We start from the raw sequence: 15,255 nt of genomic DNA, 5'->3' as shown, positions 1-15,255 counted from the left end.
GAATGAAACAGATCTGCTCTTAAACTGTCCATAACATCCCGTTTTGGGAAAAGGGAGTAGAGAGAGAACACCACAAATCCTTTAAAGTAATTTCGTTTGGGTATGATATGTGATCCAAGATCTTTGAAATTGGCAGTTTCCACTGGACTAGTCTTATTTACTATCTTAACCAAAATGAGAAAATAACAAAAAATTGCCATAGTTAACGATTACATAGTTAACATACTTTTTACACTAACATTGTTTTTGTTTCTATTTTATGATTACAGAATGTATTCTCATCTGCTTTTAAGAAGAAAAGGAAAGGTGAATGAAAGTGCCTACAACTTCGTCCTGGATGCTGTAGAGCTGTTGTTACTGGAAAACAGAAAGATAATGATCAGGTGTTCTGCAACACTTCAAAAAGTGATGAAAACCACAAGAGAGCCCAGGATCTCCCAGTGCTTGGTAGGGTGCAATTCATTGTTACAGCTAATTAGAGACAAAGTTACTAGGGGACAAATTGGAGGGTTTTTTTTAATTAAATCACCCTAGTGCCACCTGCTTTAACATCTTCCTCTGTTTATCCTGTAATTACAATGAACAAATAACATGTTGTCCCATTGTATTCTTAAGGCACCAATATAATGGGATGATCTTGTAATTGCCCTTCCGTTTGACTCTTCCTAAGCACAGCAAATAGTCTTTCTGTCTAACAGTTCATCACACGTCTCTGGTTTGTAAATGTTATGTAAAACATCACCTGCACAAGTAACCAGAGTATTTGGCTCACCAAGGTCATATTAGTCATGAGGTTTTTCTGGTAACTGCACCTTTGATAGACATCTTTCTTAGACCTGCGCTGATGCTTAAACCTTACTTTGGTTCACCTGTGTGTTCTAGAATTTAAGGGAGAAACAGGACGACAGAGGTGGAGAATCAGGGTGGGTCAGGTGCTTGAGTTAGAAGTGTTAGAGGTGGTGTTTGAAGTTAGAAGTGGTGTTGGTGTTTGACAACCTGAGGGGTAAGCACCTTCCACCCACTTTCACAGCATTAACATAAGCAAACCCTTTTCAGGTTCTGCTAATCCACGTAGTGATGAGGACAAGTATCCCACGGAAACATGCTCAGCAGCGCAGTAGTGTGTGTCCCAACTATGCATTTTAGGAAGCTCCTGGCAACAAACTTCTGTCTTCCTGAGCGTTGAGAGTCGTTCTTGTGCAGCTGCACGTCCTTAGGCACTTGGATAACGCCGTGAACGATGCCAGTTCTTCTCCGCGGAACTGACACCACCATTCAGTCCCGGGGTTCTCACTTTTAATTCTTGTGCGAACAACTCACGAGGCCGCAAATACAGAACAGCCAAGCCCGGCATGCACGCTGGAAAGCTGTCTAGAAAACTGAGTAAACTGTGGAGAAGGAAATTTGGGGGTTTTAAGTCCTAATTGAAGAATACTCCGCGCAGGGGCGCGGCGGGAGGTGCCGCCCGTGTTCCGTACAGCGACATGGCCGCCCCCATGGAGCCACCGTCCGCAAACCCCGCCCACCGCGCGCGGCCCGGCCCGCTCTTGTCCGTACAACAAGATGGCCGGCCACCTTTCGCCGACCCCTTCCCGAAGCCAGAGGCGGCGCCGCGGCCGTAAAGGCGGCGCCCGCTTCCGATAACCCATCTGTCGCAAAACCGGTGAATGCGCTGTGGCGAGGGGCCGGGGGGGGTGCGGACGCGGCCCGCGCTCGTGCACGGGGGGTGGCGGCGGCGCTAGCGCGGCTCCTCCGCCTCCTCTGCCGCCCGGGGGAAGCGCTGCCGCCGGCGGGGGGGAGGGCGCGATGGACCCCAACAGATCATCCAGGCGCTGAAGGGCACCATAGACCCCAAGCTGCGCGTGGCCGCCGAGAACGAGCTCAACCAGGTGAGGGGGGGCGCGCCCCGCGCGCGACACGGGGGGCGCCTGGCCCCGCCGGCAGGGGCGGAGGGCGCCCCTGCCCGCGCCGGACCGCCCGGGACGGGAACGGGACGCTGGGATGGGGGAATGGGGGGCGGGCGGGTTCGCTGCCCGCGCCCGGCTGTTGCTCCGGGACCCCGGAGCAGCGCTCCCCAGGGCGGCAAGCCCGGCCCTTGGCGCGGCGTCGCAGCTCGGTTCGGGAGGGGGTGACATTGGTGTGGCCCTGCGGGGGTCGCGCCCCGGCGCTCGCAGGGACGGGCGGCACTGGCGCCCGGGGCTCCTGCTGTCCCGTTCGGCAGCGCGGCCAGTGGAACTTGGAGGAGGGCACGTTAGATTTCGTGGGCAGTGTTGGTCGCGGCATCCCGCAGTTAATCGTAAAATATGTGGAGTTGAAAAGGACTCATCAGGATCGAGTCCAACTCCTGTCCCTGCAGAGGAAACCCAACAATCCCAGCATGTGCTTGAGAGTATCATCCAAACGCTTCTTGAGCTCTGTCAGGCTTGGTGCTGTGACGACTGCCCTCGGGAGCCTGTTCCAGTGCCCAACCACCCTCTGGGGGTAGAACCTTTTCCTGGTGTGAAAACCTTTCCCTAGTGCAGGGGTACTACGCACTGAATCAAAACTCTGACCGCAGACTTTGAACAGCTGAGGAAAGAGAAAGCTCCCTTGTACAGCATTAGCAAAGCTTTAACCCCCGTGCTTCGGTGGAATATTTGATCAGTTCTATAGGAGGACTTGGGTTTTTCCGTTCTATCGGTGTGATAACAAAACAGGCGCTGAGCATTGGCTGTCAGGAGTTACGGCTGCTTCGGGATTGCTCCTCTGGCTTAGTTTTCTATTTAGGCAACTTAAAACTCCTTCTGAATTAGATACAGCTAATCCTTGCTTTAGCAGTTGGTAAGGTCCTTTAGTAAATCAGTGGATTAAGTGCTAGACATTGAGAATGCTCTTGGGAATAGTTAGATAAGGATGCAAGACGTTTTTTCTTTATTTGGCATAGTTACTTTAAAAGTTCATCGGTACTTATTTTTATCCCTACTGTTAAGGGCTGAGAGGGAAATCACAAATATTTGTCAGCAGCCTGCTGCGTGTAAGTCAAAACTACAATACAAGCTACTGCTACTGCAGTGTTCTGTTGAGAACAAAGAGGCAGCTCTCTGGGTTCCTGGGTCCTGCTCCTAATGCTGTTTTCACATCACCAATAACTACTGTGAAGCTCAAGAACAGTTTTGAAAGCATTTTGAGAGCTGTAAGATGTTTTAAATTCGGATGATGGAAAGTACAGTTCTCGTGAAAGACACAGGTTTTGGATTCAAGAGTGCAAGTAGACTTATTGAGAACAGGTTGAGATGCAGATCTTTCTTTAAAATAGTTGACACATTTTTTCCTAACTATTATAAAGAACGAATCTCGACATTAAGACATAGCTATTTTTGTGTAGGCTTCCTGTTATAAATGAAGCACAATGTATCTGACTGACATAATGTGCTGATGCCGTGCTGGGTTTGACATTACTCCTTGGATGAGAGGAACAAAAGTGCTCCCAAAGAATGTTGCTTAACGTGGGGCTTTGACATCTTGAAGCTTTTCAGTGCTTTTGAAGCAAGACTTCAAAGGGATGTCAGACTCCCATGTGCCTGATGATGGTGTTGACATGTCATTGTGTCCCTGCAAGTGCTGGATTCCAGATGCTGTTCTAGCATTTATCTTGTTCTAGCAAAGGAACCGATCCACCGACCAAATAGAAAACTCTCCAGCAATAGGTGCCTGAAGTGGTAAAATAAGAACAGAACAGGGGTCACCTTTATTCTGTGCCGTGGTTACAGTGATGCTGCTCCTGAGGCACACTGATGGGTGTTGGGGTAAAACTTGGCTGTGTTAGCCCATCTGCAGCGTACACTGGCATTCAGGTTTGAATCCAGGTAGTGACAAGAACTTCCCAAACGCTACAAATCCTACTAGTCCACCAATATAGTGCCCCTCTGTGGGTACCTCTTTGCTTGTACCAGTACTGAGAGTCCTTTAGGACAGTATCAGAATGGTCCCCACTCCATAGTTTGCTTACAGTGTAGAGCACAGGGAATGGAGATTAAATGAATAAAAGCTTTTCTACCTTTAAGAAGTCCCAGCATATTTGAAAATGCTTCTTTCTCTTCTGTATGTTCCTATTGCATAAAGATAAAGGTAGAGCCAAATCAATGAATTTGCTGTCTGCCTTCTAGATTATCATCTAACTGCATTCAGAAATAGAATCAAGATTCCTTTTTTTTTTGCCCTTATTATATCTACTGTAAGGCTGCTTGTGAGTTTTCTTCCTCTTGCAGCTAGAAACAAGTGTTAGTTTCCAGGCAAAATTAGTTTATGGTCCATTTATATCCATTTGTGGCAATCTCACTTCTTAACTAGAATAGGTTTCTTGGTACCCTCCCTGACATATTTGTCAGGGGCTGATCCCTGGTGACCTGTTTTCCCAGCCTCAACAGGCAATATTTCCTTTGCTGTGTCATAAAACTGAATTTATGAAATCTAATAATAGGAGAGCACAGCTTTTCCCTGTGCTGGTTTTCCTTTGAATTGATCTTTCCTGTGCGACCAGGTTGCTTTGTGTTTGCAGCGTTCCAGAAAATCTTGTGCTCAATGCCACTAATATCTCATTAGGTACATCCCAAATCTACAATTATCTTCATGTCCAACATCTACATATTTCTTATCACTCAGTATGACAAAGTCCCTTTATCTTATGTTTGTTCTTTACTAAGAAACCTCAAGCTTTTAGGAGAGATTCCTGTTGTTCTTGAGTCTCTGACCATGTACTTTGTCCTATTACCCACTCCATTTTTGTTGGTGCAGTTCAAAAGATCATTCAATTCTTTATAGGATTTTCTCATCTTTTTCCTTGCTTGATGCTGCTTCTGAATCATCAACAAACTTCACTTCTCTCTGTGATCTGAACACAACCGTAAGTGTGGGATTTGTTTGAAATCTGATTCTTGCTAAACTAGAGCAGTAATTTCCTGCCAGCTCAGTAATCTCTGTCATGTAACTGCTGTCATTTCCCTTTTGGCCTGTTGGTTTTTGAAGTGTACACATCTTTCCATCTTCCTCTTTTTCTTTTGCCCCCCTTGCCCCACCTTTTTTTCTTCAGCTCTGTCACATCATAATCAGTGTGCACTTTACGATTGTATTTGTCAATCACACTGTACTTACTCGAACAGTCAGTTGTCATACCAAGAAAGATACTCAGTTTTTGTGCATCCTTCTTCAGTATCTGTTCTAGGCTATTCCACTAGTTACATGTGTCTCATGGACTTCAAGAAATTCTGCTGAGTTCATTTACTTATTTATTTATATTAAGGCTATATGCTGCTTTCATGTGCCAGTTCTTAGAGTGCTGTGGAATGTACTGTCTGATTACTGAACACACAGAGTCATTTCGATTCCAATTCAGATAGGATTTCCGTACAGGTTTTATGCATTAATCTTAGCTGGCCCAGTGTGCTGTAATACATTTCTTTGGCCTGTAACAGAGGGGAAAATAAGAACACAGTTGCAAAAATACAGCTGTTTGTTTTAATATTGGGTAGTAGTGACATAATTTGGCTTTGACAGGAACTGAGTAGCAGCACTGGAAGAAGTGTGAGAAGATTCCCAAAAGCAGAGGAGTCCAGAATAAAGTTTGGCTTCCTTCTGTATCTTTACATGTTGTTTGAGTGGCTGCCATAGTAGGCAGGGATCTTAAGGCTGTTCTGAAAGTGGCAATGAGCACCTCATGAGACCTACAGGAAGGAATTTCAGGTATTTGTATTTAAGACCAATTTTATGAGGAAGTTGACTTGGATGATTAGAAAGTGGAGTTTCATTGAGACTGGATAAATTTGACAGCAGAATTAACAGAGGAAAGAAGCTCAGGTAGGTTCTTATACATGCTTATTTTCACTGTGTGTTTTCCCCTCCCCACACAGTACTTTGGCATGTAGGCAGGGAAAGAAGAAAGTGTCTTTTGAAGCTCTAGTTTGTTTCAACAACTGTCTGTGACTGACATGTAAAAAAAAACGGGAGAGAAAAATACTATTAACAACTGCAGAAATATTCCCAAGTGTGACAAATACTGATGGAATTTCTAAGTAACACATTTTCAGTACACAGCAAACAGAAAATAAAACTTGGTAAACCAGGTAGTTGAGCATTTGGATCAAATGTATTTAAGCCTTAAAATAATCTCTGTAAACAGTTAATTGCTTATGAATTCAAGATACAAATTTCTTCTGCATTTGTCTTTGCAAACAAGGATGTAGTGCCTTGTTTTTTCAGCAACTTTTATGTGCCATAATTGGATTCAGAGGTACGGAGAAAGTGATGTTTACTACTGGTTGAGAAGAATGATCTTGGCTTCACTTGCAGAACCTGAGGAAAAGCTTCCAGGTGTCCCATATCCATTGTCCTAGAGTATCCTGTTGTTCTGCAGGGGAAGAGGCACCCTTCAGTGCCATCCTGCACTCAGGCACTGTGGTTGCTGTCAGTGCAGTGGGAAGGTCACTGACAAATGCGATTCTGGAGGAGTTACTTGCTGTGGGCTTTAAATGTGACAGCAACTGAGACACGAGAATAACTCTTCCTGAGATGAGTTTAGTAGTGTATAATGTGTGATCTTTTGAGGACTGGATCTGTGATACTGTGGCAGGCCAAAGTATATGTTAGGCCAAAGGAGGACCAGAGTCCAGAAAGCTGTACAGCTGCAGTGCACAGGTCTTGAGACAGTGGACACAGGTGGAACAACGTGCATGGGGACATGAGCATCTCTTCTCCCTTGCTGTAAATTTACCCAGTTGTATCTTCCCAATGCTATATGCCTCTCTCAGTTTAGCTGCTAGCCTTGCACGGTGCTGTTTCCCATCTTCTTAATCCCAATGGAAATTAAATGACATTATTTTTTTATCGTAAATGCTCTGAGCTGTGATTCTTACAAGAACAGTCAGGATGTGTTCTACACAGCTTTAAAATAATTACTCTTTATAAGTACTCAGTGAAAGTTTATTTTTCAAAAACTTCCACTTTCTCCTTCAAAATAAATACATGCCCCCATGGATCAACACCTTCACAGAAAGTTTTACCAAATCACAACCATGTGGATTCAAGGCAATGTAATTATTCACAAACTGCACAAAGCAGCGTACTGTGTTAACTGGAGTTGTGCTGAAGGTCTTTTTCAGCCATCTGGTGCCTCCCTGCGGCTCCTGGGCATGGCTCTTCAAAATCAGCAGACAGTTTTCCGTTCCTTCTGTGGAACTGATGACGTTCCTCCTCTCCTTTTGTTAAGGTGCAGCTGCAGTGATACAAAGAACTGTCTGGCTGAACTCACCCAGCTGCAAGGTCTCTTCCTTGTCTCTTTCCATTTCCACAGTGCACACCTGACAGTTGCCCTCGTGGGATCTGTACAGCTTTACTCGCTGGTGTCCGGAGCAAGGCAGGGAAGGGATAGTCCCAAGATCACAATTAGCATAGCAACTAAACAAATGAGAATGTGCTGGTATAGGAAAAATGTTGCTGCATGCAGCTTTTTAAAAAGTCCTCTGTTCTAAAAACTGCAAGCACCATGTGGTTTTCCTGACCGGGTTTGTTGCTGCACAAGTGAGCAGGATGGAATTTGAGCTTCACAAATACAACAGAATAGGGTGTCTTGTTTCTAAAACGGGCTCACGATCTCTGTTGATCTCTACAGCATTTGTGTTTCTAAGAACAAGCAGTAAACGGAACCGTGTAAAAATCTGAATTATGACCATGATAACAGTGTGGAATAGGAGGATTTGGTGGGCCCTGTGATCTCCTTAGGGGTGGCAGTATGTGAAGTGTAAAGGAACCCTGCGTATCCGTGTGCCGGTAGGGATGGGACCCCCTCTGGGACATGTGCGTACCTTCTGCGTAACATGTCTTTTGTCACTCCTGGCGCTTGCTGAGAGGATCTGGCACACAGGCCAAGTAACTGCATTTGTGTATATCCTGGCAAAACTTCAGGGACAGCATTTGTACACCAGCGCAAGTGGTACCAATAAAGCTCCCTGGAGTGGTGCTGACTTTAGTGTGGACTCAGTAAAAACTGTTTGGACAGAGAAAGGGAGATAATAGTGTTTATCACTGTGTCCGCCCTAAATGTGGTACTGGTGGAATTACAGCAGGAAACCAACAACAACAAAACAAGCCCACAAAAAGTTGCATTTCTAATTGGTGTGTTTATAGTAGTGAAAGCTGTGTGTAGATTGGATCTGAGAACAGCATATTGGCACTGTTGAGAACAGAAAGGACTGTTAAGAGTTCATGCATATTTTTTGGTTTTCTGTGCTGCTGGGATTTCTCATGCTTTCCTTATCTCCCTGGGGGTTGGGTGTTGAGTGCTGGAGGATGATGCTGCAGCCTTATCAGAATGTTGCACAGATTCTGTCCAGATTCTGCCCACGCGTTCTGAAGGGCAAACTTTGCACTCCAGGATGCTCAATTAGAAGGTGATCTTTGGAATCCAGTATGCTTCAACCAGTTCAGCATGTCTGTAGATAAATGGAGTTCCTGTGCTGTCTGTTACAGCTTTACTTCATCTGGAGCATTTCTTATGGATAATTAAAGTTTATAGAGAAGGGAATTGCAGGAGAGTATGCTTTTGATTTTCCACTACTGCTTTTATCTTAGATGTCAGATTACTCTATAAACATCAAATGAGTCTGTGAGTGCAGAGTAGGTTAGAATTACACTGTCATTATAATGGATAAAATGAGGGCCAGAAAGTTAAGTGATTTGGTAAAATTATCGAATGATAGTGTCGCGATGCAGCTGGTACACTCAGGCATCATGAAAGGAATGCAATTTTACCTCATTATGGAAATGTTAGATCAAGGAACTGGGTACATGAGAGCAGAATCTACTTCTTATTTCACAGCTTCAAGTGAGGCAGATTTTATGGGAGGATGTAGTACACTTGAATACTTGTGCTTTAAAGCACAGCTCTGGAAACAACCACAGTATTGCCAGGCATAATCTAGTGGGAAGGAGACACTATAAAAGGTGAAGTACAGAAAGCTGCTGCCATCTAGCCCCAAGAAACATCTCTCTTTGAACATAAATCACATGGATCCAAGGGATGAAAGATCTGACCTGCTGGAACCTACTGATGTTGCCAAGGCTTAGTAGTAACTGCACCCTGCTGAGTCAGTGATTCCTCGCTGGAGGAGCCCTGGTGAATGGCAGCAGTATAATGCTATCAGAGTGTCACATCTTTTAAATCTGGCCTGCTTTGCTCAGAAGTTCAGTGAGCATTGTTTTCTCTTTGAAATTCTTCAGCTGCATGGCTGATGTAGTGTTTGAAAAGTTCCCAGGAAGGCTGTGGGTTTTGAAATGTTATCTGTCTACACTTGATTTTAATTGAAAATGTTTATTCCACTATCTCCCCAGTTTTTATTTAGATGCACTATACATCTAGTTCCTTAAAAAGATAGTTGTGTATGGCTAATGCAAATGCTGTTTATCCTTGAAAACAATTCTAAATGTTTTTTTTAATGTCTTCACTATTGGTGTTCTACCACAAACTGTTTTGCAAATAGATGGCATGTATTGATGAAGCACATCGATATCCATTTGACTTGCACAGCTAAGTTAAATGATTCAGAGAGATCTTTAGTGCTTCTCATTATGTATTCTCAGCATTATTTAAATATTCATTATCACTAATCTCTAATTGAGAAACTTGTCACATTACTTATTCCACCTATGTGCTGTTGCATGCTCGGCTTTTACAAGTAATTATTTGGACTATTGCAGATGTGGGTAAATCCAAGTGCTAAAACCTTTCATACTTCATGAGGAGAGTGGAAAAGCACTGCAAAACCCTTAGTTTGTATTTCTTATTCAGCATTTGCTAACACAGCCTTCTTTAAACGTAGTGACTTGCTTGTTTTGTATGTATTTCAGTCCTATAAGATCATCAATTTTGCTCCAAGTCTGCTGCAAATTATAGTATCTGACCAAGTTGAATTTCCAGTGCGTCAAGCAGGTGAGATAAATTCCTTGTTTCATTTTCTTTCAGTAGAAAGTCAGTCTGTTAGTAATTTCAATGGAGTATTGAGCTGTTGCAATGTAAGTCAGTTCAGGTTTGTTCTGAATGAGGAAATGAAAAGGACCTGTCTTTGCTTTTTCTTTCCTACGTGAGGGTCAGATAAAACTGTGAGTATAGGGTAGAGTCCAACTTTGGCTTCCCTGTGTTTGTAGTGATCCCTACTGGATTGCTGTGATACTGATATGAAAAGAGAATGATTTCTATTCAAAACTGAGCACTGAGAGAGCCTCAGCTGTTCTTTCCCCTGGTGGTGAACAAGTAAGGATGCCAAGACAAGTGTGAATTTAAAAATAAAAAAGTATATCTTGTCTGAATACATGTCTCTCTGTTTGAATCTCCTTTCCTGGAAAAACAAAAGTTTCTGAAAAATGGAAAAAAGCCCTTAGTTTCCTAGATCCTGGGTAGACACATAGGCTTAGGTGGTATCTGTGGTGTCTGCTTACAAAAGTAGATATGAAGGAAGGTCCCATCACTGATAAAAGACACATTTATACTCTGAGCATGTCTAGAAGGCTTGCCCAGTTGTGTGTGAGTTCAAATATGGTGATACAGTTAACTGTAGTTAACATTTATGTAAAATCAGATTTTAAATTCTCATAATCAATTTTAACTACTCCTACACAATATTTTTGACAGATACAGAGAAAATTCAGCTCTTTCAATAAATTATTAATACTGTTTTATTCACAGCTTTGTTTTTGTCCTATGGAACAGCATTTCCCATAGAAGCCCTGTTGGGTTTTTTTTGGTACAGATCCTATTAATCCCCTGGGTGTGTTGGGGTGTGCTGACATATGCTGTTTGTCATGCTGGCGTTTGTTTTTTCAAAGATAATCCAACTTTGAATGGCGTTGTTAAACCATTCTTTACTAAAGTTTGGTGCTTAATCTAAACTCCATAAGGTCATTTTTATAAATTAATCTCTCACTTCAGTATCATTTAGGAAAAAACCCAAGTATGTAGAATGTAATTTTATTGTTGTTGTTGTTGTTTTTGCAGAGCAGGGCTATAGAATAAAAAAGCACATTTAAATTACATTGGGAGGTCAACAGATTTCCTTGGGAATTTTTTAAAAACCAAAAACTTGTATGGACAAAGTAAATTAAAGTCTTGGGCTGGTCTTTCTGGACCTGTTTCTTGTCTGAATATTTTGGCACGTCATAGACAAAGAGCTGTTTTTCCTCTTACTCCTATAAAATATTTTACAAACTACATGTTTTCATACTTTGTAATTTGTCATCACCAAGAAAAATTATTGTACTCAAGGATGTCTTACTTACACTTTAAAACCCTAGCTAGTAATCAACCAAAATAGTGTACAGGGATAAGAGTTTATTAAGTACATTTCTTTAGTGCCTCACACCATATTTCCTATGTTTCCTAAAGAATGCCTACAGGCATTTTAGTACCGATGCATAAATGCTGCTTTGTTTTCTGTTGAAGATTAACTTTATTTTTCATGTTTTTCCATGTGAGACAGAAGGGAACAATTCTAAGGGATTATGGGAAATCCTAATAGTGAGATAAAGCTTAGGGAATTCACAACGAACGTTTCTGTCTGAATAGAAGGTAGGCCATGTGCCAGTTTGGTACTGGGCATTTCCCCAAACAGAGCGTCCCATCTGTGTGTGCAGCGATTTGTTTACGTGAGCCTTCCAAAACTTCACTTACTGAGCTTCAGGGGTTGTTTCAGGGATGAGTGAAAATACAGATAAGCAGATTTTTGTTTGCTTGTTTAGAACGATGGAGTATTATGTCCATATGGAAGACTGTTGTAATGAAGAATGTACCTTGACAGAAGCTGACAGAAATATCATCCTGTTCTGTTTTGGAACAGGCAGTTGAGCCTGATCTTGTGTGAAATCATGAAAAGAGTTTTTCTGACTCAGCTGTGCTTAGTGCCTATAATTGTTAAGAACTCGAGTGCTGGTTTTCAGTTGTCTTTTGAACTCTTTGTTCTGCTTTCAGCTGTACTACGTCTTGAACACTGAGTAATGTAAAAGTGCGTTAGAATTAAATTACTGTTTCCCTGATGTCTATTCTTAGCTGCCATTTACCTGAAGAACATGGTGACACAGTACTGGCCAGACCGTGAGCCACCTCCTGGAGAAGCAGTGTTTCCATTCAACATCCATGAAAATGATCGTCAGCAGATTCGTGATAACATTGTAGAAGGAATAATTCGTTCTCCTGACTTAGTGAGGTACCTTTCATTGCATAGAGATATTTCTCAGTCTGGATGTTAATGTGAGAATCTCAGTGTTTCGAGTACTTGTTTTGCAAAAGCAGTAATGATTAATTTAAACTTATTTATGTGCAATTTTTTTTCAGAAATGTGGTAACCTGGCTGAGAGCCTTGTGATGTGATTTATCCTCTTATGGTGTTTGTTCAAAGTGTCTTGTAACACTTGCTGTAGTGACAGCCTGCCTGTTTGGCTCATTGAGGGCAGATTGTGTACAGGGCTGTCTGCAATACAGAATTAACCATTCAGGGGAAGTACTGTTTCCTGTTTTCTGATAGCCCTTTTCTTAATTACTTCAGCAATTTTTATGTCTTCCCAGTATTTTAATATGTATTAGTGTTCTTGGTTTTAAGATGTTAAAAGAATGAAGAATTGCTGTTTGCTGGAAGAATAGTTAAGAATCACAAAACATACTACAATCTGTGGTTGTTCATCCCTCTAATTAAAGTGAGGCTGAAAGGATGGGATTAGGCTGTAGTGTATAGATGTTCATCTTTGAAAAACAGAAGAAAATCTTCCTTTACTCTCCTCCTAAATCTACCAGCTAGTGCCTGAAGATGTCTTTATTTTTCAGTAATTATATTGAGAAGAGGAATGATTGACTACAGATTGAAATTGGAGATAAGGCTTCAAAAAATAATGATACACCAGAATGAATTAGACTGCAGTAGCATTACTGTCACTGGAGGTCTTTATGAGTAGATTAGACAAACACCTGCCAGGAATGCTTAGGGTATAAATGGGCCTGTGCAGAGACGAGGAAATGAACTAAATCATCATTTCCAGCTCAGTTTTTCTAACGTGCTCTGACACAGAGTAGTATCTCCACTAAGAGATAGAGCTCCTTGCCAAGGTTGCACTACAAGGTAAGGAAGTGCTTGCTGTTTCTGTAATAATGAGTTAAAGGCATGTAGTTTCCCCTGCCATCCTGTCATAAATACCAAGGCTAAGTTTATCCAAAGGAACACAAAATAATGGAAGTTTGAAGACTCCTTCGTAAGCTGGCTCAGGCATCGTTTCCTAACTTGATATTTAAAATGCCCTGATGTTACAATGACAGCCTGCATCTAAAAGAACGGTTGAAAACCCTGGGACAATCACCAGGAATAAAGTACAGGGTTTTTAAATATTGGAAAAACTTGAAGATTTGTCAGTGGTTAAAAAAGTCAAAGGAACTCTACTGGAACTAGTCTGATATTTTAATACTGATATTTTTCATGGTTTGCTTGTAAGAATAAGGGGGGAGGAGGAACCAAATTGGCAACAAGCACAAACTCCAAAGGCTTGAGGGGGAAGGTAAGTTTGTACAGAGCTAAAAGGATCAGTAGGTGTAGGGCCCCATATTCACCTACTCTGTAATAGTGGCTCCTGATGTAATGGACTGCAGGAGGATACCCAAGGAAAACTAAATGGAGCTGATAATAGAAAATATTTTTTAATTCATTAGCAGAGCCAAGAGTATTTCTTTACAGCTTCTAGTTCAGTGCTGCTCAGCTTTTTTAGTCACACCTCACTTCAATCAATTAACAATCCTGCTTGGCCTCACCATCATGAGTGGTATCTAAAAGTGTGTGGAAGGAGAGGAATGGTAAGATGTTTTTTACCTAACTGGCTCTGCCATATGCTTTGAAGGTTGAGAAAGTGCTGTTCTAGAATATCCCAGGAAGATCGTAATTTCTTGAGGAACCTGTGGCTTGGATCATAACACAGACCATTACTGTTTAATGCAAACATACAAATTTGTGTTTTTGTGGTTGCTTTCAGCCTCAGAAGCAAGTATAAACATTCATTTTTAAAGTACAAAGCTAGCTGGTTTCATGAGCAATTCATTCTTTTAAAATATTACCTGATACGTGTGGAAAGGGAGGAGGGAGGGGGGAAAGTACCTAGAATGTTCTGAAATTAGTTTCTTCCTCAAAATTAAATCCCTTAAGATTTTATTCTCGTTTTTCTTCTGCCGCTTCCCAGAGCTCTTTCACTGCTGTCAAAATATGTATGATGCTTACGACATAATATGTGTATTGTGGCCAATAATCCATGGTTTGGGGTCTATCCTTTAATTGTAAACACTCTACCATGATCTTACTCGCTTATAATATATTTAATTTTCCCTCCTACCGTAGAGCCCAGCTGACCATGTGCCTCCGTGCTATCATTAAACATGACTTTCCTGGCCACTGGACAGCTGTGGTGGACAAGATAGGCTACTACCTGCAGTCTCCAAACAGTGGGAGTTGGCTTGGGAGCCTCCTGTGCCTGTATCAACTGGTGAAGACTTATGAGTAAGTTGATGTCCATCAGTAGGTGAGGAATTGGTGCTTTTAGTCTCAGTTGATTACTGAAAATGACTTTATTGAGAGCACTGGCAGTTCTTCAAAGAATTCAGATAGAAAATGGGAATTAATAATTATGCTTCCTTTCCTGCAAATAAATGAAAAATATTCATCATCTTTCTATCATCAGTGAGTTGAAAGCAGAGATGCCAGCAATAATCTGTATTAATTTACTGACATTTTTTTCTTGAGGCCACGTGCCTTTAATCTATGTGTGGAAAAACTCCATATGTTTATAACTTCTTTTGTTTGAAGAGTCCCCAGATGTTGGATATATGAATGCAAATTGTTTTCTGCTTTTATGTCATGAATAGAGTGTTGTCATTATCATATGTACAATTGTACGTGTGTCTCTTGCATATTGTTACCTGTACCATCCTCCTGATAGTCTAAATCCACAAAGTGTGAATTAGGAACAGCATAGTGAGCTTTCTCACTCACTTCTTTTGTAATTGCCTATTGTTAGAAATGTGTATAAGCCACACAAAAGGAATGTAAATAGAGAAAGACAATCTTTTCCAAACCAAGGAATTGTCTTTCCCTTCCTATGGCTGTTCACTCCTATTTGTTCAGCACCCAACTTGGGCTTGGCATTGGTATGAACGTCAGAGAAATTCAAGTCCCTGCTCCTGTGAGGTGACAATTCAGTAATAAAGAA

At 41.9% G+C, this 15,255-nt stretch overlaps 1 protein-coding gene across 1 annotated transcript in view; it reads left to right on the top strand.

Moving 5' to 3' along the window:
• The first annotated feature begins 1,777 nt into the window (after positions 1 to 1,777).
• IPO8 (importin 8) overlaps positions 1,778 to 15,255 on the top strand; it is a 48,565-nt gene continuing 35,087 nt past the window's right edge. The window contains exons 1-4 of the mRNA XM_029963479.1: positions 1,778 to 1,889; positions 9,877 to 9,958; positions 12,068 to 12,224; positions 14,388 to 14,546. Of these exons, the coding sequence (XP_029819339.1) occupies positions 12,088 to 12,224; positions 14,388 to 14,546 (296 nt within the window). The 5' untranslated portion in view covers positions 1,778 to 1,889; positions 9,877 to 9,958; positions 12,068 to 12,087. The remainder of the gene's footprint in view (positions 1,890 to 9,876; positions 9,959 to 12,067; positions 12,225 to 14,387; positions 14,547 to 15,255) is intronic.

Source organism: Manacus vitellinus, unplaced genomic scaffold, assembly GCF_001715985.3.
Source record: "Manacus vitellinus isolate BGI_N305 unplaced genomic scaffold, ASM171598v3 scaffold_5_pilon, whole genome shotgun sequence".
NCBI classification, from domain to species: domain Eukaryota; kingdom Metazoa; phylum Chordata; class Aves; order Passeriformes; family Pipridae; genus Manacus; species Manacus vitellinus.
This window is presented reverse-complemented; position numbering and strand designations above follow the sequence as displayed.